Below are 22,000 nucleotides of genomic sequence, written 5' to 3' on the forward strand. Positions count from 1 at the left end.
GCATGAACATTGTGCATAACATTTTTTCCACAGTTATGAGGTGAAAACTATCCTTCCTATCTAAAACCCAACCGAAGACATGAAAAATCAGCAGTGTAAACTTGTACTCGCTTCAGATCCAAAAAAGAGCACAACACAAAAACTGACAAAACTTTGTGACGGACGACACAGAGGATAAATTAAAGCACCGGAACGCACTTGGTGACTTTGAAGATCCTAAGCAGTCGGAGAGCTCGTAACACGCTGATTCCAAAGGACGTCCCTGGTTTGACCATGGCCCAGAGCACCTCAAATATGCTGCCAACGATGACCTGAAACACGCACACAGCCAAATCCCAAAACAAATAAGGAACACTCTGAGGACTGGCTAACAAGGACTTCAAGTCTGGATCTATAATGTAGGTCAGCGGCTTGAAGAGGTTCAAACCAGAGGCAGAGAGAAAATAGCAAAAGAGAGGGAAAGTGAGACTTTAAATGGGCCAAGAGAGAAGGGCACTCACGGCACAGTCGAAACAGTTGAAAGAGGAGTGGAAATAAGGGCGCGTCCCCAGTCCGTACATCTTAATCAGCATCTCTGACATAAAGAGGCCTAGGAAAATGAACTCAGCATAATCTGTAGAAAAAGAGAAAGAGAAAGTGGGAGAAAAGGAAACAGAGGGTGTTAGAAATCCAAGAACTATTTGAGGAATGAAATGGAGAATGGGCCTCCAGACCAGATTTGACGTCTCCCATAATAACACATGTAAAAACAAACAACTCACAGAGGAAGTCCGACAGTAGTTCGGGCTGATCGTAGTGTACCACAGCCACACACAGTGTGTTGAGTCCCACCAGGCTGAGGACAGTCCAGTAGAACGCCTGAGTCTTTACAATCTTTCGAATGAAGAAGCGAAGACGTCGCTCTTTCTTGCTAAATGCGGTCCCATCTCCCTTTCCACTCTTTATGCTCCCACGAGCAAAAGGTGAGCCTAAGAATATACACACATAGAAAAGAAAGAAACATTTTAATTCATGAAATGAGTTGACTTCCTTAGGATCTGAATGATTCTTACCAACTGCATCTCCCATGTGGTCCTCTACTCCTTCTGGATTTAACAGGTCAGCTTTGTTTTTCTTTATGATGGGCCTGCGGCGAGATCCTTCACACAAACACATTCACTGTGAATAATTACTGCATTTTAGTCATTAAATGGGAAAAGCGCAAAACAGGAACATCTATATTGTTACCGGTGCCATCGTCGTCCTCTGCGAGTATGACTTCTTCTGTAAAAAGAGCATTGAAAAATGCTTTATTCATACACGATTTTAAGTTTCCAGTATTTTCACTCGAATCTTCTTTATGCAAAAACACCAACAGGTCCAAAACTAGTCATGACATTTTGCAGGAAATTAATTTTTATGTATACATTTGTTTACGTGTTTTATGCACATACCTGCTTTACAGATCCACTCCAGATATCCATTGAGCTCTCTCTCAATCTGCTGCTGACGTTTAAGCTTGAGGAACTCGCTCCTGTTCTCCACACGCTCTCTTTCTTTGGCAAACTCACTTCGGGGGCAGAGGTGGGGTTTGCGGCGGGGAAGACAGACAGGAGGGCAGAAAGATAGCTGTATAGTTAGCAACTTTCTAAACTTTCAACATTCATTTCTACTAATGAAGGGTGGATGAAACAATAGATAGAACAAAAGATGTAACAGAACAATAAAGAGAGAGAGATATAATTATAGAACAATAAACAGATAGACAAACAGACAGAACAACATAAGATACACAGATAGAACAAAAGAAAGAATGAGCAAAAGAACGACAGATAAAATAATTAGCAAAACCTAAAATAATGACAGAATGACAGAACAAGAGCTATTGAAATAGCAAACGATACTGACAGATGGATGGATAGAGGACAGACAGACAGACAGACAGACAGACAGACAGATAGACAGATAGATAGATAGATAGATAGATAGATAGATAGATAGATAGATAGATAGATAGATAGATAGATAGATAGATAGATAGATAGATAGATAGATAGATAGAGAAATAGATAAAAAGACAGATAGATCTTACCCCGAGAGGACACCCAAAACCAGATTAAGCATGAAGAAGGATCCGATGATGATGAGAGGAACATAGTACATCCAGTTCCAAGCACTCCCTAAGGCATCATTACTCTGTAATATATCCACATTTACCAAAATTATCATCTAGAATCAAAAAAACAGAATCATAGTTAAATCATCGCCTTTAACTCTTACGTAATAAAGCATGTCAGTCCAACCCTCCATGGTGATGCACTGGAAAACAGTGAGCACGGCAAAGAGGACGTTGTCAAACTGTGTGATGCCATAGTTTGGCCCAAGCCAGTACACATCACACACCGACCCATTCTGACACACTCGAGCGGGAAATTCCTTACCACAGGGCTGTTCATCAGCCATCTCACCTGGATAATGTAAATGCACAAGGTTTTGTAAAAGGCATACAATTTCAAAGGCCAACTGTTTTTTGTTTGCCTTTAAGACAAACGCACCTGTGATACTGTCGAAGCAGGTTTGGTGGAATTTGCCCATGTAGAACTCCAGGCCAATGATGGCAAACATAAGGATGGCCACGAATAAGAGCACGCCAATTTGCAGTAGTGGAATCATAGCCTTCATAATAGACTTCAGCACCACCTGCAGGCCTGGAGAGTAATGGCACTATTGTATGTCTTGCAAAGAACACTTACATACATTGATAAACTCAGACAGACAGAACACTCACTTGGAATTCCTGACACCAGTTTTAGGGGCCGCAACACTCTGACTGCTCGCAATGTCCGCAGGTCTAATTCTGACCCCACGGAGGACAGGATACTGGAGGAGAAACAGAAAGAAAGGAGACAGTTGTACTAAATGCCATTAAAGTGAATTATACAACAGCAGATTTAATCTATTTTCTGCTCTTCCATTTGTATAGAGCCTTCTGTGTATCACCAATTTTTCCATCTCCATATGTCCTAAATTTTGTCATTTAGCAACAGCAAAGTACAGGCACAAGCAGACACATTATCCTAAGAAGAGGTCAATCACAGGTAAATAATTGATCAGACACTGCTCTGTTCTCACATCACACACTGGTCTGATCATCTGATCTTTAAATGTGAGTGTGTGTGTATTTGTGCATCTGTGTGGTAGCACATTTGGTCAGGGTCCTGTATCCCTCTTATACAGTGTATATATATATATATATATATATATATATATATATATATATATATATATATATATATATATATATATATATATATATATATATATATATATATATATATACACCTCAGACATTATATATCTAAATAAACTCATATATAAGCATGCACATTCACATAGTTGTACATACCTATGTGTGCCCATATATACATTTACATATTACATGTGTTGTATACATATAAATTATAATAATCCAGCGAGATTATTATCATCCAGTTTATATTGGATTACAAATCCAGAAAAACTGTGGCAACATCTTCAAGACACTTCAAGACACCTACCTGCAAAGCTCCCTGAAAAACTATGTGCAAGTGTGCCTCGGACAAAAACAGTTTCAAGCGAAAAAGGGTGGTCACACCAAATGTTGATTTGATTTAGTTAACTGAAGTTAATTGACAAATAAAATCTATTTGTGACATTATTTTTTGAAAGCATCCTCACATTACAGCATTTTTACATAAGTGCCTAAAACTTTTCACAGTACTGTAGCCTTGTAGGTTTCTTCAAGCATCTTGGAGACATTGCCACAGTTCTTCTGGATTTAGTCTGCCTCAGTTATTTCTGTCTCTTCGTGTAATCCCAGACGGACTGGATGATGATGAGATCAGATCTCTGTGTGGAGAACTGACTGTTGTCAGACTCCTTGTGCAAACAAAAATCTCACTGGATTACTGCAATTAACGGCCAAAAGAATGTTTGCAAATGTAAACTGATATTTCCCACTTACACACAACAGCAAAAGATAGAAAAATAACTTGTTGGTGGAAATACTAATGATCTAAGACTAATGATATATATATATATATAACCAGTGGTGGACGAAGTACACAAATCAAGTACTTGAGTAAAAGTACAGATACGTATAGTAAAATATTACTCCAGTAAAAGTAAAAGTACTCCTTTTTCAATCTTACTCAAGTGAAAGTACAAAAGTACTCAATTTTTTATGTACTTAAGTAAAAAAGTACTGAAAGATAAATGTTTGCAATTTTATATAGGCTACTTAATTTAATGTTATATTAGCACATATTTTTTTATAATCCTACTGCTCAAAATACCTGGGATTTTTTCCAAAATAACCACTATTTGGAGTCAAGATATATTTTTGTTGTTGATATGGACTACGCTGATGAGAGTAATGTTCACTGTGAAGCTTACACTGTGATGTACCTGAGAGAAAACAGAGTTGACCATCTGTTGTTCACCAATAAGAACAAAGTAATTTAAAGTTTGTTTTACAGAACATCAAAGTTACAGTACAGACCAAAAGTTTGGACACACCTCCTCATTGAAAGAGTTTTCTTTATTTTCATGACTATGAAGATTGTAGAGTCACACTGAAGGCATCAAGGGCTATTTGACCAAGAAGGAGAGTGATGGGGTGCTGCGCCAGATGACCTGGCCTCCACAGTCACCGGACCTGAACCCAATGGAGATGGTTTAGGGGTGAGCTGGACCGCAGACAGAAGGCAAAAGGGCCAACAAGTGCTAAGCATCTCTCAGGGAACTCCTTCAAGACTGTTGGAAGACCATTTCAGGTGACTACCTCTTGAAGCTCATCAAGAGAATGCCAAGAGTGTGCAAAGCAGTAATCAAAGCAAAATGTGGCTACTTTGAAGAACCTAAAATATGACATATTCTCAGTTGTTTCAAGCTTTTTTGTTATTAATATAATTCCATATATAATTCCACATGTGTTAGTTCATAGTTTTGATGCCTTCAGTGTGAATCTACAATTTTCTAAGTCATAAAAATAAAGAAAACTCTTTGAATGAGAAAGTGTGTCCAAACTTTTGGTCTGTACTGTAACTTTATATATGACATGATAATAAGGCCTGAAGTTAGGAAGAACATTAAGGAAAATATAATTATATTTTCATAATGAGTTTTTCCTTCTCAAACCTTGTCTATGGTTTAAAAACTACCCTGGCCAAACTGGGGGGCATCTCTTCACCACTTTAATAATTACTGTAGTTACCATGTTCTGAACATCACATCCTTTCTTTTCTACCCAGATGTAATCTCTCTCTCTCTCTCTCTCTCTCTCTCTCTCTCTCTCTCTCTATATATATATATATATATATATAGGTGGTTGAATAAAAATATTTGGACATTATTTATAAGAGTTACCTCAATTTAGCACCAACAAGCTTGTTAGCTAGACAGTTAGCATCAGCTAACAATATTTACGGTTATGAATAAACATTCATGTCTGTCTACTCGTCTAGTTAATCCAAACAATATACATATGTATAACGTTACTGTTGATAAACAATATAAAAACAGACGTCACATAGGACATTTTAATAAAACTGTTAACATTATGGCAGCGGGGAATTTGAACGTGCATGAGTTATTGTATTTAATCTGTGTTATTTAAAGTTTTTTTTTTTTTACCTAAAATTGATGTGTCTGCACTCGAGCATTTCAGTGGGCTTAAATAGATCACTCTTTACAACGGATTTAGTTCCCAAACAACTGAAAATTTTGACCTAAATATGATTTTCAGTTACAATAATTAATCCAATATTTCGACATTAATAACTTACTTTTAGCAACATCAGACGCACGCGCGCTCACAAGATCTCCCGGTTCTTACTTCTGGAGACTCGCACTAAACGGTTCATTTGAATCAGTGAGTGGTCGACTCCAGAACAGCTGCAATCGGATCATTCTAATTCCTAAACGAATCGTTTGGTGCGATTCGCGATCCGATTTAAAGGTTTATTTTGAAAAGACTCAGTTCATTCATGATGAATCAGACACCGCTTCTGCGTCTCGGAGCACGTGATATATTATAGGGAGTAACGATATGTTTTATGAAATGTAGTGAAGTAAAAAGTACGATTTTATGCTTCGGAATGTAGTGAAGTAAAAGTAAAAGTTACTCAAAATAAAATTACTCAAATAAAGTACAGATACTTGAAAAATGTACTTAAGTACAGTAACGAAGTAAAGCTACTCCGTTACTGTCCACCACTGTATATAACTAATTATAAAGAACTCGTTTTCCATCACTTTTGCATTCTGTTTTGATGTTGCCTGTACATGCAGCGATGCCAGTGTTCTAAGAGCTCATTCATTAGATGTTATGATATAAAGTGGCAGCCAATGGCTCAGTCAATAGGCCTTTAACTGCTCTGCCATCACATGCAGCAAACACCTACGTAAGCTAAAAGAAAATAGCAAGAATGGATGGACTTGTGCGAGACTGGACAGAATGCAGCAAACTCGCCTCCTGACTCATTCTCTAATGTCTTCTGCTTTTTCTGTACTTCCTGTTAGTCCGTTCAATTGGCAAGAACACTGTGACTTACTCGATCAATGATCAGAATTATATTAGTTATTTTATGATGTCACATGGTACAATAATCTTTTGAGAATGAAGTTGAGATGGCGCCAACACTCTGTAATAACCCATAAGGATCTGTCTCAAATATTCACAACCAAGCCTAAATGGAAAACTTGATCACAGAACAGCAGACTGTTCCCTCTTTGACCAAACCCAGCTTAGACAAAGTATTTGGATGAAACTCTCAGTAATTCATTTACACATATCTACAGTCTCACATAACAAATACACATATTTATGACCCATCTTGCATGATCAATAAGCCCAAGCCAGGTGCAAATATACATTTGACACTTAAAGAACTGATTTGAGATCAGGACTAATGTGCTTTGGCTGCTGATATAATATCAGTTTACACTTTATTTCGTGGAACAGTGGAAAATTAGATGCGGGAAGGAATAAACTGCCTCCAGGTCTGGCAGTGAAGAACACTTTATGTACAGTAAGTGCAGTCAGGATAACAGAGCACCGCTGACTGCGCTGATATCCTACTACACACTAAAAGGCTTGCGGTAAATTTGATGGAACAGTGGACTGACGTGTGTGTGTGTGCGAAAGAAGGAGAGAGTGTGTGCAAGTTTGAGACAGATGGAAAGGGAAAGAGACAGTGAGAGTGTGTGTATACGTGCAGATGTTTGAAGAGAGGCTGCAGACCCTGCACCCGGGTTAGAATAGAAAAGCGGCCCTGTCCACATCTATTTGAACTCTTTGTTGTAAACAGTCAAAGAAAGGGTCTTTTGTAGGTAACAGGATGTTATTTTGAACACAGCATTAACACTTACTGACCAAGACAGAAATAGTGAAATTTATTGATAAATGAAACTTTAAATCACATTTTTATATTTTCAGAAGAACATGTGAGTGTGAGTGATGCTTGCCCATAAAAATAACAATAAATATACTATTGTTATCCAGATGCAGCTGTTTGTTTATGATGTGTTTTTATTTAAGCGCAGTGCTATTCAGTTGTCAGTTGGACAAATAACAAAATAGGGTGGTACAGAGTCCTGTGAAGGGAATAAAGTGTGATTTGGTAAACTCTGGAGTGGACAGACTGAAAGAAACACAGTTATCCCTGAGAATGACAGAGCAATGGAGAGAGGTAAAGGGAAAGAGAAAGTCCCTCGGCCCCAGGGAAAAGACGATGACAGGGTGAGATAGAGGAAGGGAGCGAGGGATTCACAGGAGCGACAAGGCCTCCGTCTGTTGGGGAAAACCTGACAATCAATCAGAGTACACACATTGATGGAAAGTGGTTTTCTTTTTACTGTCCCTACACACTCCTTCTCTCCTCTATTGCCCTGTAGGTCTTTGTTTTTGTAACGTCACACATAATAATCTGAAAACAAGAGCCTTCAAAAGACATGTCATAACACACATATGTAAAATGATTTAGAGGTGAGAGTATTTCCTGAGAAAGGGTGACTACGTCTTGTAGAAGTTAGTGAATGGCACACACTGACTATAGTTTATGTGGATATATGTATGTGTTTGATTATACATTTAGATACATGTGTGTAAACGCTTTAAGAATGTTTCCAAGAATAGATTAGTCTCGCTCATTTGCTTTAAAAAAAAAAATTGAAGATGAGGATGACGATCGTGGAAGCCTCTCTCCAACATCACGCCACCAGGTCTCTCCCCATTCACGGCATCACCATAGCAACCAGCGATTCCTTTTTCACAAAGTCTCCACGGTTACCAGCCTCCTCTCATTCATAACCGTTACCGCAGCAACAGACCCCCTGTCATTGATGGAATCTCGGTACTGCCGCAGCAACCAGGCCAGAAGTGAAAGATAAAGGGTCCCCTTTCGATTGATCTCCATTCCCTCCATCTTTTATACTGTATGGAAAGGATTCTCTGACTGACCACTGTGTCACACTTACACACGGTTTATGTCGACTACATGAATTCAACCTCATTAGCATGTCCTCTACGAGTTGCTCATGTTGTCGGTGTGCGAGATCAACCGGTTTCTGCGATAAAACAGCACAGGACTCCTCCAGCTTTCCATTCGAGCTGAATCTAGGTCATGCTGATATGCAGCCGAAACTCTGCATTATTCAATCTGTACACTCAGGCCTGTGCATCTGGGAATACAGTGCATTTGTGCGGTACGTGAGGGTGTTTGTTTGGGGAGTGCGACAGGAATCTGCTATCACAAATCTTGTATGTTGAACCAGAATTTGCAAAATAGGCCTCTTGTTTGCGTCAAAGTGCTGGAATATTTCTTTTTTGATAACTTCTCATATCGGGTTTCTGTGTGAGGGTTTGATCTGATCAGCACGGCTACAGACTGCTAAAAGGGTTCATTTTCACATCTGGGAAGAAGATATTACATAATTTGTTAGTGTTTATAATACATTCCTTAATGGTATTCTCTTCTTCCTTGACTTTGCTTTCTTTCTGAGTCTTATTCACTGCTAATGCAGACAATACGTTTATTGTTTCTTTTATCTAAGGTTATGGAATTTAAATTAGTCTTTAACTCAATGCACTACAGGTTGGTTTGTAACTTGACCTGCACTATTTGTGCTACAGAACCAAAATCATCCGGCTCAAAAAATGTGCTAAATAAATAATACAATTAATTTATACTTTTATTCAGCAACAATGCCTTAATGGATTGATCTTAAGTTTTAGTAAATTGTTAAAAACCCTAAACACCAAATGATTCATTAGAAATTGCTGCATAGGGTTAACTTGACTCCAATGAAACATTTTCATGTGAATCTGACATCTTCTCCTAAGTTCAATCTTTGTTTGCAAGGATGGGAGTGCCCCTCTCTCTCTCCTTTTTGGACTCGGATCTCACAGGACCTTTCTTATTTGTTGGGTACTGATATATGTTTGACTCCGTGCCATTTTTCATGAATGACTTTTGGGACCTCACCTTGTCTGTTCAACAAAGATGTTTACTGTTAGCTGCTCTCACTGCAGCAAAAAAGTTGCAAGTCAACCGTTGGAATCCTCCTCACACAATGGACAGACGAACCTGGACGCTTTATTTGTTGGACATTATCTCGATGGAACTCTCAACTTCTCGAATACATGGATCTAATGTGAAAACTGTTAATCTATGGCATTCATCTTTTAAGGTTGTGTCAGCTTTTCTAAAATCTTTGTAAATATTATTTTATTATATTTTATTTATTAATATTACTAAATTTATTATTATTATTAATTTATTTTACTTTATGTATTTATTTTTATTATCTTTCTTCTCTACTCAAGTCTACCAGGATTTACTTGGAGGAGTTTTTCACTTAGAAATTGTTTGTAAATTTCACAAAGAATTACAAAGAAACGACAAGTCATGAATTAAATGTGACATCTTGTAGTAGAAAGACTAAAAATTCTATTTATCAAAAACGTACTCTTTTAATCTTATTTATAATAAACTTTTTTTACAGATAGAATATTTCTCCAACTCCATAGCAATGCACCCAAAATACTAACCCTAATCCAGAACACTTTAGCAAGCACAGAAAAATAACAAATCTTATTTTAGTTTCCATTCTAAAGATTTCATTTGTTTCTTTCCACTGCTACTGCTGGTCACTCCCTCTCCCTCCTCTCATCCTCTCCATTCCTTGTTACCAAGCACCCGTGCTTCCTCCGTATCCTCACATTTCCCCACTGCAACCTTTTTTCCCCACAAATGCTTTTTCCTATTAGTCCCCACTTGCACTGCTACATTTGTGTTGAAAAACGACAGTAAGAGAAACATGGAAAAACTATTCCAACCTTTACTACTGCAGAACACACTGGTGCAGTCTTTCAATCTCTCTCTCTCTCTCTCTCTCTCTTTCAAACACACTCACACACACACAGTCTTCGTCCATTACTGAGAGCATGGCGGCCTAAACCTCATTCTCTCTCACTTTCTACTGTCGTTCTTCCCACCTGTCCTTATGTGGGAACCAGCCTTTCTTAAGATAAAGAGCAACTTCACAGCACACACAGCAGAAGCAGAATGTCCATGTGTGTAACATGACGTGTGTGTGGAGAGAAAGAGAATGAGAAATAGAGGTTGTCTACCTGTGTGAATATTGTACCACTGCCATAACTTCCATTATCATTACTGTGCTGCAGTCATTTACAGAAAGACATCCTTTCCTTCACCTCCATAAAGACATTAACCACACACACACACCCTGAAACACACATATTCTAACATCCACGCACTTCACTTAAATTGCATCTATTCTTGAAACACGCTTTTAACCTGGTGTCCGGTTGACAAAATGGTTCCTTTAACTCAGACATAACTTCCTGGACACATGTAGACACAAGCACAGACGCTCACACTGCTATTTTAAGTCCTTCTGCAACTCTTAGTGATATTAGAGAGAGGACAGGAAATGATGCGGAGAAGCAGAAGATCAGGGTAAGAGGCAAACCAGATTCTAACTCATGCCTTAGGAAAGAAAAAACACAAAAAAGATCTGCCAAGATACTTAATAATAGTTTAAGTCTGCTTTTAAAAAATGTCATTAAATTATATAATGTATATGACAAATATAAACAAATAGGAATAAATACATAAAAGCAGCAAATCAGCATATTAGAATGAATTCTGAAGGATCATGTGACACTGAAGACTGGAGTAATGATGCTGAAAATTCAGCTTTGCCATTAGAGGAATACATTACATTTTAAAAGATATTAAAATAGAAAATAATCATTCACAGTTTTGACTAAAATAAATGCACCCATGGTGAGCATAAGAGGCTTCTGTTAAAAACATCAACCCCATCAACTCCAAAAATTTGAACAATACTGTATAAATTGCTATTCGAAGTGATTGTGAAACAGATTTTACTTCCATAAACTGATATATTCCATAGGATTATGAAAGTAAATTTGAAATAACATGCATAATTAAGCATAATGCTTATCGTATTTTTTTTATTTTTTTAGTGAGTACATTGACAACATGGAGACAGTGTGTACTGTTTTAAACATAAGGTGTCAGAATGCAGTTCCATGTCGTTCCAGCCCAGTGTAGCTGCTCAACTCGGTCCATATTTATGATTAAACATTCCTCTCCTCCATAAAATTCAAATAATGACTATATGTAAGTGTAGACTGAGGGAGACGGCGAACCATAGGGAGTAAAATATAAGCAGGAATAAAAGCAGAGAGAGTGGTGTCTTCACTGGCCTTCCACGGTTCTCTCTTATTACATAACATTGCTATGGAAACAGCTGCGCATGGAAGCGCTAAGGTGTGTCCAGAAACAGAAATCTTCTACAGACTAAACCATGGTGTTATTTTCTTGGTCTCGCTCACTCTCTCGCTCTCTTCCTCTTTGTCTCTCTTCACTCTATGTGCCAGTAGTGAAGTCACAGATTGGCACCGAGCAGGCAGCCAATAGCCAGCGCAGTCACGACTCTGGAATCTGCCAAGTAAGAACTGTACATTGGCAACACATGCACAAGCACTGGCACTGGTAATACAAAGTGTGACAGAGAACTAATACCAGTATTGGTTCAAAATGGAAGTGGTACTAAATGGTGCAAAATTCATTAACAACCAAATTTTTTTATTCTAAAATATATAAAAATGAACTGAAAAATTATATTCAAATTTTTTTCATATTTGGGTGTATTATATACTGTACAGTATAAATAATCTAAATTATTTTACACACACACACAGAAAATATTATATTAACAATTACCAATTAGTATATTAGTACTAGATAAACAATAAGTAGTACTAAATGGTGTGGGGGAAAAAGTTCAACTTAAAATTTAAAAAAACAAAGTATTATTCACATTTTTATATATTAAATACAGAATAAATAATAAACGATAATGAAAATTCTAGCGGGAGAGAGAGAGAGAGGGCTTTGATACATATATCAAACTAGAAGTAGTACTAAATGGTGCAGATTTAATTAAAAACAACTATTTTAAATACTGAAATATATTAAAATAAAATAATAGTAATACTATAATTAGTATAGTATTATTCATATTTGCATATTTTTAAGAAATTCATGATGTAAAAAAACAAAAAAACAAGTTCATGTAGTTGTTTGTCAATTACTTAAATGCAGATTCAACATGAGCTCTTTCAGACTGTCCGCTGTGACCAGTGACCAGTAGCAAATTCTGCTCAGAGGTCATGAGAGCATGTCACTCTGCTGTCAAGCTTCATTGGCGTTATGATGTAAAATCTGCGAAGTGAAACTAAAATGTAGAACTAGTGTTTTGGAGATGATGGAGAGGCACTCAGGGGAGTATTGCAACCGCAGCCCTTGTCAGAACCAACATTCACATTCAACTGACACTAAAGACAATTTCAGACACTGAAAAAAAAAAATAGATGACCACGCCTAAACATCTAAGCATGAGAGAAGGAACGATGAAATGAAATAAGTGTCTAATATCCTGGTAATTATTTTCAGACTAAATCAAATAGTAGTTTTATATTCTATTTAAACACAAAGCATCTCAGATTTCTCAGAAGTCGAAAGGCTGAAACAATCTAACACTAGCATAGCAGCCAGTTTTCATTTTATCAGTTATAGATTAGTGATGGCCGATTCGTGAACGAATTATTCAATTTAACCGGTTCTTCTTAGTGAACCGGTTGAACCAGTTCAACAAATCGAACTGAATCGTGTGAAACGGTTCACGTCTCCAATAAGCATTAACCCACCAATATCTTAAGCTGTTAACTTTTTCAATGTGACTGACACTCCCTCTGAGTCTGAATAAACCAATATCCCGGAGTAATTCATTTACTCAAACAGTACACTGAATGAATGCTGTGAAGACCGAACTGAAGATAAACACAGAGCCGAGCCAGATAGTGAACGAAGCAGTTCTCGTTCTCGAGTCAAGAACCGGTTGCTTCGGTTTTCGGATCACCAGTACACTCAACCGAGAATCGTTTCTGTCGGACGCGTCCGAATTGAGAACCGATGAACTGAAGATACGGCGCATGCGGTTTTTTTTTTTAGATGAATGTTTCCAATCTGTATATTGTATATAATGTATAGGCCAAATGGGTTTTCAGGGAAGTTGGACAATAATTAAGACTCTAAGACTCTTATGTTTAATAGGAATAAGGGATGATTTATGAGATATCTGTACTGTATTTATAGTTAAATGACGACACATTCACAAATTGAGTTTGTAGTAAACAGAAAATGAACACGAGTAGAGCAGCTGATGAAACTGAACTGCAGCACGTGCAGGTTAGAGCGATTCTCGTTCTTGAGTCAAGAACCGGTTGCATCGGTTTTCGGATCATCAGTACACTCAACCAAGAATCGTTTGTGTCAGACGCGTCCGAATTGAGAACCGATGAACTGATGATACTGCGCATGCACGATTCAGCGTTGAGCCAACTGACTCACAGCATACTGAACCGAAGTGATTCTTTTGGTGATTGATTCTGATTCTGTACTAATGTTATGAGCGCGGGTATTTCGAGGGCTTGGATGAAGGGCAATCTGGCGAAACGTAAGTTCATTTAATAACAAATTCGCAATGGATTATGTTTAGTAAGTGGATCATGGTTTCTGCGCTGATGACACCTAATTTATTTACTTTATATCTTAAAGACTTAAATCCTCATATGCACATTATTGCTGTTACTGTATTTGGGTGTTGTTGCAAAATTCAAATGTAAACTTTTCATGATTATGAGGGTTTTTAACTGACTAAAGTTATGATTACTGACTTTATATATTTGAATGTTTGATAGACGTGATGCCATTACGTCATCGCCAATGACGTCATTACGTCGAGCGTAAAAGAACCGCTGAACCGTTTTTTTCAACCGGTTTATTGAATCGAACCGTCCGAAAGAACCGGTTCGCGGAAAAGAATCGAACTTCCCATCACTATTATAGATAGAATATTGGTATCTTTAGAGCATTATAGCTGACATTACCCCACACTTTTAGAAATAGATAATCATATTTAAAGAGTTTGTTTTCCCATGACTGCAGTATGAGGAAAGAACTGGATCTGTGAACCAACTTTAAAACCAAGAAAAAGCCTCTGCCAGCTGGTAATGTTGGCTGTGGACCATACAACTGTGCAAGCAGTAAGCAGTAATCCTACTGTAGTTTACTGCCTGTCATTAAATCACATCACAAAATTTTGATTAAACAAATCTGATATGTTATTCGGATTGTTCATATGCCACTGGGTCACTCAAAATAGAAAAATAAATGGTCTAAAAGAATGGGCCAGTGTTAGAAAAACATCAGTAAATAAATTGTAATATTTTAGTAAGTAATCTTATGTTAATTAAATTAAATGGTAAAAAATATATAAAACTGGTTAAATATGGAAGCTTTTAAAAAAGGTTATCTGCAACTCAAACTTCGGACTGTTTTTCTTACAGTTCTGAGTTGATACCTCACAATACTTTTTCTGTTGGTGTTTCCACCATGAAATAAAAAGGAAAAAAAAAGTTAATCATGACTTTTTATTTCACCATTGTGACAATAAGATTGTGCTTTACTTCTTCAAATTGTGAGTTAAATCTTGCAATTCTATTACTGCATACCTTTCAATTCTGACTTTTTTTTATTATGAGAAAAAGGTTTGAATTGTAAGATAAAAATTGGCAATGAACTTTTTAAACTTTTTGTATCCAGTGACAAACATAAGTTTTTGCGCTTAAAACTAAAATAAATAAATACAGTAAATGGTTACTTTATTTTAAAGTGTCTTTGTTATAGTGTAAATATACATTTAAGTACTGAGTGACATTAGTTAACTACATATATGTACTGTATATAGTTAGGGTTAGCTGCATGTAATTATGCATAATAAATTTTTATTATTATAAGTACATGTAACATGAACAATGTAACATACAGTGTTACCAAAAACAAATCAATAATAATTTATAATAAAATTTTAGTGGACAAAAAGAGAGAGAAAAAAAGCAGGATCACTCGCTTCCAGGTTACAAATGTGTCCAATATGCACACACAGAAGTCAATGGTGAGTAAAAATATGTCTTGAGGATGTATTTAATGACTAGCCATGTTCAGTTTTGCAGCTGTTTGTGTGTCTGAAGATCTGCTCATGTTTAAAAGCAGGGCTAGTTGATTGATCATCTGCAGTAGTGAAAAGCAGGCTACTGCAGCAGCTAACGAAAGCACACACACACCCTTGTCCCGCTCCTTTACATTTCCCTCGTTCTCATTCTCTTTCTCTCGCCTTCCTTCCACCTTTGTCCTTCATGTTCCAGTTTTGCTCCCCTCCTCCTCTTCATTTCTACTTTCACTAGTTCCCAGTTGAATAGACAAGCACTGCTGGTATCTAGCAAATGGTGTGTTTTGGATGCTGGTATGTTGATGACCCTTCCAGTCTTCTTAAAGGGACAGAACACTCAAATAAAAAAATCATAATTTATTCACCTTACATTGTTTCTAACCCGTAAGGCTTGCTTTCTATCTTACACTAAAAATACATTTCTCAAAAATACGTATTTTATGCTTTGATCAAAAATACAGTAGAACACAAATGTTTTGAAATATTATCACAGTTAAAATAAGTGTCCCCCCCCCCATTTTAATATATATTTTAAAATTAATTTATTCCTGTGATGACAAAGTTGTATTTTCAGCATCATTACTCCTTCACCATTTTCCTTCAGAAATCATTCTAATATGCTGATTTGCTGCAACATTTCTTTTTATTATCAACATTTATTTTTGTGGAAACCATGATAATTTTTTTAGGATTAATAGAAAGTTTAAAAGAACAGCTTATAAATGAATTATAACTATTTTATAACATTATAAAGTACTTTACTGTTACTCTTGATCAAACCAATGCATCTTTGCTAAATAAAAGTATAAATTTCTTTAAAAAAAAATACAATTTAAAGACCAATAAAGTCACACAAATCAGTGTCACTATGGACAAATGTTTCACTGTTCGCTTTAATTTTATTATAAAGAGAATTTTGACAAAAAATACTTTTTGTTCCACGTATGAAAGAAATGTAAATGATGACAAAGATAGGTGCACAAATTCTTTAACAAGCAAGCCTGCTTTAGCCAATCATAATTATTATGATAGCTGACCAGAATTTCCCTGTTCCACCAGCAAGACCAGTACTAAACCAGCGCTAAACCAGGATAAATCAACTGGGACCAATGTGGAAATGAAAGGTTTTCACTCCATCTTGGATTCTTCCATTAGCCTCTAAACCCCTCCTCCTCCAGCTATACCGTCTTTTCACATAAACCAACACATTCTCTCTCTCCTTCTAATTTTCCAATATTCAAAAGCCCAGGGGAATGGAGTAATGGAGTCACATGGCCCTGCCTTCTTTAGCACTGCAATACTACAACACATCCCCCCAACACACTCGACCACCTCTCTCTCTCTCTCTCTCTCTCTCTCTCTCTCTCTCTCTCTCTCTCTTTCTCTCTCTGCTTCCCTGTGAGGTGACATTTCAGACTTGCCCTGATGGTTGCTCCCTACAGTGCTGTTGTGATCTACCTCTGTTTGAGAATCCATGAATGCGTGTAGGTGGGTGTGCACGTGGATGTGTGTGTGTGTGTGTGTGAGAAAAAGTGCTCATTAAGGCAGGAGGGAAGCAGCATCCAACCAGACCTCTGCTGTGTACATAAAGTAGCTCTGTCATACACACAGTTCCAGAATGGGTGTGACTTTCTCTGGGCTAGTTTGGGCCATGCGAAAAGTACATCTTTTAGTATATATTACAGACACTGTGCAGTCATCCAGTCATTAGGCATTCTACAGATCTTGTTATGAATTTTAAAAGGTCATGAAATTCTAAAGTAAAACATATTGGGGGTGGCAGTGGCTCAGTGGTTCATGTAGGTTGTCTACAAACCGAAAGGTTGGTGGTTCAAACCCCTGGCTCCCCCAGACCAAGTGTTGAAGTGTCCTTGCAGTCCATTTACCATTTTGCATTGCTTTGTCACCTCTGGCTGCATAAAAATAATGACTACTATACTTTGAATCATGAACAAATGGGTCTTCTAATGAATCGACCAAAAAGAGCCACTAACTCCACCAATAATTATACATATTTGACATTAGAATGCCACCAGAATCAAGTATTGCAGAGAGCCATCTAATAATTGTTTATATTGACTCAAAAAACGAGCAGCTCCAATTCTATTTCTTTCTATTTTACTATGACACTAGAGTGTGTGTTTGAATAACTCACCCAGTGAGCACCACTACAAAGTCCATCACGTTCCAGCCGTTTCTCAGGTAGGAGCCCTTGTGGAAGGCAAATCCCAGTGCAAGAATCTTAATGCCCGACTCGAAGCAGAAAATTGCAATGAAATAGGGCTCTGTATCTTCCTGCGAGAGAAAGGAAAAACACAGATGGGATTATCAGAAAATGAGTTTCCACTTAAAACATTCAACATTTTTGAATCTTTGTGGATACCTTCAAACAATCTCTGTATTTACAGATGACTCTTGTCCTACAGAATGTGTACCTGAACAGTAAGTTTTTAACTACTAAAATTTTGTTTAAATAAGAGTTTATTTACTTAACTTTTGTACTGTTTCTGCAAATCAGGATCTGGGTGTACAGTTGTCCCCAAAATATTGCTACAGGAATGGTTCAAGTGATCTAATGCTAAACTTCTCCTGATCTGTTCAGATGAAGAAACTAACTCATCTACATCTTAGATGGCCCGTGGCTGAGAAAATTCTTAGCAAAGTTTCATTTTTGGGTAGATGTAGTGCTTATAACTAGTTGTACATAAAAACTATAAAAGTCTATGCAATGTCCCCATTTAGATTTCACTAAGAATGTGTGTGTGTGTGTGTGTGTGTGTGTTCCACTTTACCAGTCGTTCTGACAGTGGAGTTTTGTCTCCATCTGGTAAGTGTTGTTCAAGAGCCAGTACGATGCAGTTGGCAATGATGGTGGTCAGAATCATCCACTCAAATGGAGTAAGAGGCAGAGTTAAGGTAAAAACAAAAAGAAATTCTGGATTCATCATATCAAATATATTTACAGTTCAAAAGTATTTTTAAAACACTATGCAAACTAAAACTGTATGAACTTCGGAATGTTCAAGAAAAAATATGTCAACATATGAATTTGATCATTCTAGAATGTTAAGAATAAAAGTATTCAGAAAATGACAATAAGACAACAACAAATCATGCACATATAATGTCTTCTTGCAGAGTTTGGATAACCATGTGCATTCAAGTATGAGTGATACAGAGCTGTAGGCCTGGGCTCACACATATACATATAAAAAACAACACACACACACACATGCACACACACACACACACACACACACACACACACGCACACACACGCACACACACACAAACACACACACACACACACACACACACACACACACACACACACACACACACACACACAGAGGGCTGCAGGGCTGTATTAAACAGATGAGTGTAGACAGATTCAGCCTGGCTGAAATAGAGCACTCATTATCCAGTTACTGTGCGTCTCTTTACCAGCTGCCACTGGCACTGATACACACTCTCAGCACTTGTCATAACCACTTATGTCATGTGTGTGTGACACACATAAGCACACAGACACAAAACCATGAAGTCATTGTGATGACTGCTACACACATTTTATAATAACTTTGAGTAATTCAATATTTACATTACACTATATGGTTCCAGAAATATAATGTTATGAAACTTTGATACTATGCTCTTGTTTTTGTGACATATCAGGACACAACTCTGTATAATGACATGGGTATGACACAGGTATTACAAGGAGAGGGTGAATTATGAAGACATAACCCATGTCCCCATTTTTTCAAAACGCTTATAAATCATACAGAATGAGTTATTTTTTTTTTGGAGAAAGTAAAAATGCAAAGTTTCCTGTGAGGGTTAGAATTAGGTGTAGGGTTGGTGAAGGGCGATAGAATATACAGTTTGTACAGTATAAAAACCATTACGTCTATGGGATGTCCCCAAAAACAAACATGAGCGTGTGTGTGTGTGTGTCTATATATATATATATATATATATATATATATATATATATATATATATATATATATATATATAGACACAGACATTTTTGTATTTTATTAGAAGATAATATTTTATTAGATGTTTTCAGAGAAAACATTCATAATGATATGTATTATTACGTATTAAATAAAGAAGCCCTAGAATATGATATCATATCCTGTTTCTCACTGTGCACTGGATAAAACAACTGTAATGGAAATAATTTTTGTTCAAAACTGATGGAAAATTTCACAATAATTTATGAACTAATGTCAAGTAGCACTCTGACTTAACATGCCATTTTTAAGTAAGAAATAGTATTTTCTTGCAAAACATGCTACATTTTTTTTTACTTTTACAGTGTGTGGTCTTCGGTATTTCAAGTATGAGTCTCTCCACATCAGACCACATCGGACTCATTCTATATGCAATATGCAAGCATGTGAACTTGTCCCCTGAATTCACCTCAATCTGTCTGCTACAGTGTACCTCAAGTTCTGTTTAAATTACTCACACACATACTTATTTATTCAGAGCTCATTGAAATCACCAACACAGTTAGCTCAGGGCTAACATGGCTAACAGTACAGTGCATGCTGGGAGACTTAAAGTGGTATCCATAGTAACCATTCGAGCGCTGAAGTGAGCATGTGCAGAATGGCTGTTCTGAGAAAGGAAATGTGGAGCATTTGCGTAAACCCCTTCACATGCAGCAGAAACCTCGAATAAAGATGCTGCAGAGTGCTGCACACTAAACAATGTTTCCTTCAGCATAAAAGCAAATCTTCCCTTCTTATTTCAACAGTCTTCTCTCTCGCTGTGTGTGTGTGTATCTACCTACTTATCATGCAGTTGCACAACACTGATATGTTCCTGAAAAAAATATATTCAGTTGCAGTAGTAAAGCTGTCCGCAGCTCATAATGTGCCCTTAATAATTTACATCTCAATTTTAAGACTCGTATAGAGAGATGGAGAGCAAGAGAGACAACGATGGTGACTGAAAGAAAGGAAGTGAGAAACAGAAGACAGAGAAAGAAATATTAAGAATGTAGATGTATTTAAATGAGGAGGAAAAGAAAAGGAATGGCAGAGAGTGCTGGCAACAGAGAAATATGGAGAGAGAGAAGCAGAAAAGCTGTGAAATGGAGAGTTGGCTAGCATTTGAGAGAGCCTACTGCATCTCTCCATCAGCAGTTTAACCTTTTGAGTGGTACAGTCCCACATGTGGGATCGTTATTATTGTGGCCCTGGGAGTACGGTCCCACCCTCTGGAGTTGATTAACGCGTATACACATTATGAGGCATTTTCTCCTGATAACCCCGAAAAGAACTGAAATTACACTTTCAGTTTTGATCGTACAGAAAGGGCAAAACATCAATCGAATATGTAAATGGTCTACTTTTTTTGCATACAGACATAAATAACAACAAAACTTTGTGCATTTATAAAATAAAGATAACAAACAAGGTGTGCTGTCTGCAGCCTTTGTCTGCGCTGATCTTCATTTAGACACGACGCATTAAAGTGAACTGTAACTCAGTGAATACTGGACGAAGAGACATGAAAGATATATCTATAGAAAGCTTGACATGTTTACTTTAAACTAAACAAGTGCTGCTGAAAACAAATATTCTGTGATAAAGTAAACCACATGAAAACAACGCAATGTCCATTTTTCACGTCTCTCTTCATTATCTTCTAATGTGACCAAGAAAATCAGATTGTTAAAAGGATTTCTGAAGGATTGTGTGACTGGAGTAATGCTTTGAAAGTCAGCTTTGATTTTTCCTAATAAACTGTTTAACTGCACTCGCAAGTGGAAGTCCAGCTCTTTATGTATTTTATGGCCTTATTCAAGTGATTTAACATTTTTAGTTTTTCACTAACCACGCATAACATTTTCCTTCTCAAAAACACAATCATGTACATACATGCTGCTCACATATTATTATAGCCCAGTATGTGGTGATTACGGTGAGATTAGACTTTAGCCATTTAGATGTGTATAAGAAACTGAAAAAAGCACAAATGTCAGGGCATGACAGAATTTCTCCAGGCCTTAGACTCAGAGGGTTAAAATGTTATGTTCATAACTGCCAGATTCAAACTGTGATTTAGCGCTTCGGCTGATGCTGGGCCAGAGACAGGCACGCTCAGCGCTTGTCATATATCACAACTATGCAGTGTTTTCAACCGCATAATGTTTATTTTAGGGTTCAGTCTTTTAAATACACATGAGTACTAGTAAAAGAAAACATTTAGAGTTTGTAAAATACACAATGATGTCTATGGAGGCAGCAATAACAATCCATTCAAATATTATTTGCTGTCATGTTTTATTAATATCAGAAACAGTGTTTTTATTTATTTTGTCTCTCTCTCTCTC

The 22,000-nt window shown here is 37.0% G+C and overlaps 1 protein-coding gene across 11 annotated transcripts in view; it reads right to left on the bottom strand.

Annotated features, from left to right (window-relative positions):
- Positions 1-22,000, bottom strand: part of cacna1ab (calcium channel, voltage-dependent, P/Q type, alpha 1A subunit, b) — a 105,854-nt gene that overhangs the window by 54,151 nt on the left and 29,703 nt on the right. For 8 of the 11 annotated variants that reach the window (XM_052609530.1, XM_052609529.1, XM_052609526.1 and 5 more), the window contains exons 2-12: positions 18,438-18,543; positions 17,801-17,940; positions 2,768-2,859; positions 2,535-2,687; positions 2,260-2,447; positions 2,072-2,175; positions 1,434-1,549; positions 1,228-1,263; positions 762-1,139; positions 501-613; positions 199-311 (exon numbers count right to left, since the gene is read on the bottom strand). In XM_052609530.1, coding sequence (XP_052465490.1) covers positions 199-311; positions 501-613; positions 762-1,139; positions 1,228-1,263; positions 1,434-1,549; positions 2,072-2,175; positions 2,260-2,447; positions 2,535-2,687; positions 2,768-2,859; positions 17,801-17,940; positions 18,438-18,543 — 1,539 coding nt within the window. The remainder of the gene's footprint in view (positions 1-198; positions 312-500; positions 614-761; positions 1,140-1,227; positions 1,264-1,433; positions 1,550-2,071; positions 2,176-2,259; positions 2,448-2,534; positions 2,688-2,767; positions 2,860-17,800; positions 17,941-18,437; positions 18,544-22,000) is intronic. The other 3 variants (XM_052609535.1, XM_052609533.1, XM_052609532.1) reach the window with 1 other exon arrangement.

Source organism: Carassius gibelio, chromosome A11, assembly GCF_023724105.1.
Source record: "Carassius gibelio isolate Cgi1373 ecotype wild population from Czech Republic chromosome A11, carGib1.2-hapl.c, whole genome shotgun sequence".
Taxonomy (NCBI): domain Eukaryota; kingdom Metazoa; phylum Chordata; class Actinopteri; order Cypriniformes; family Cyprinidae; genus Carassius; species Carassius gibelio.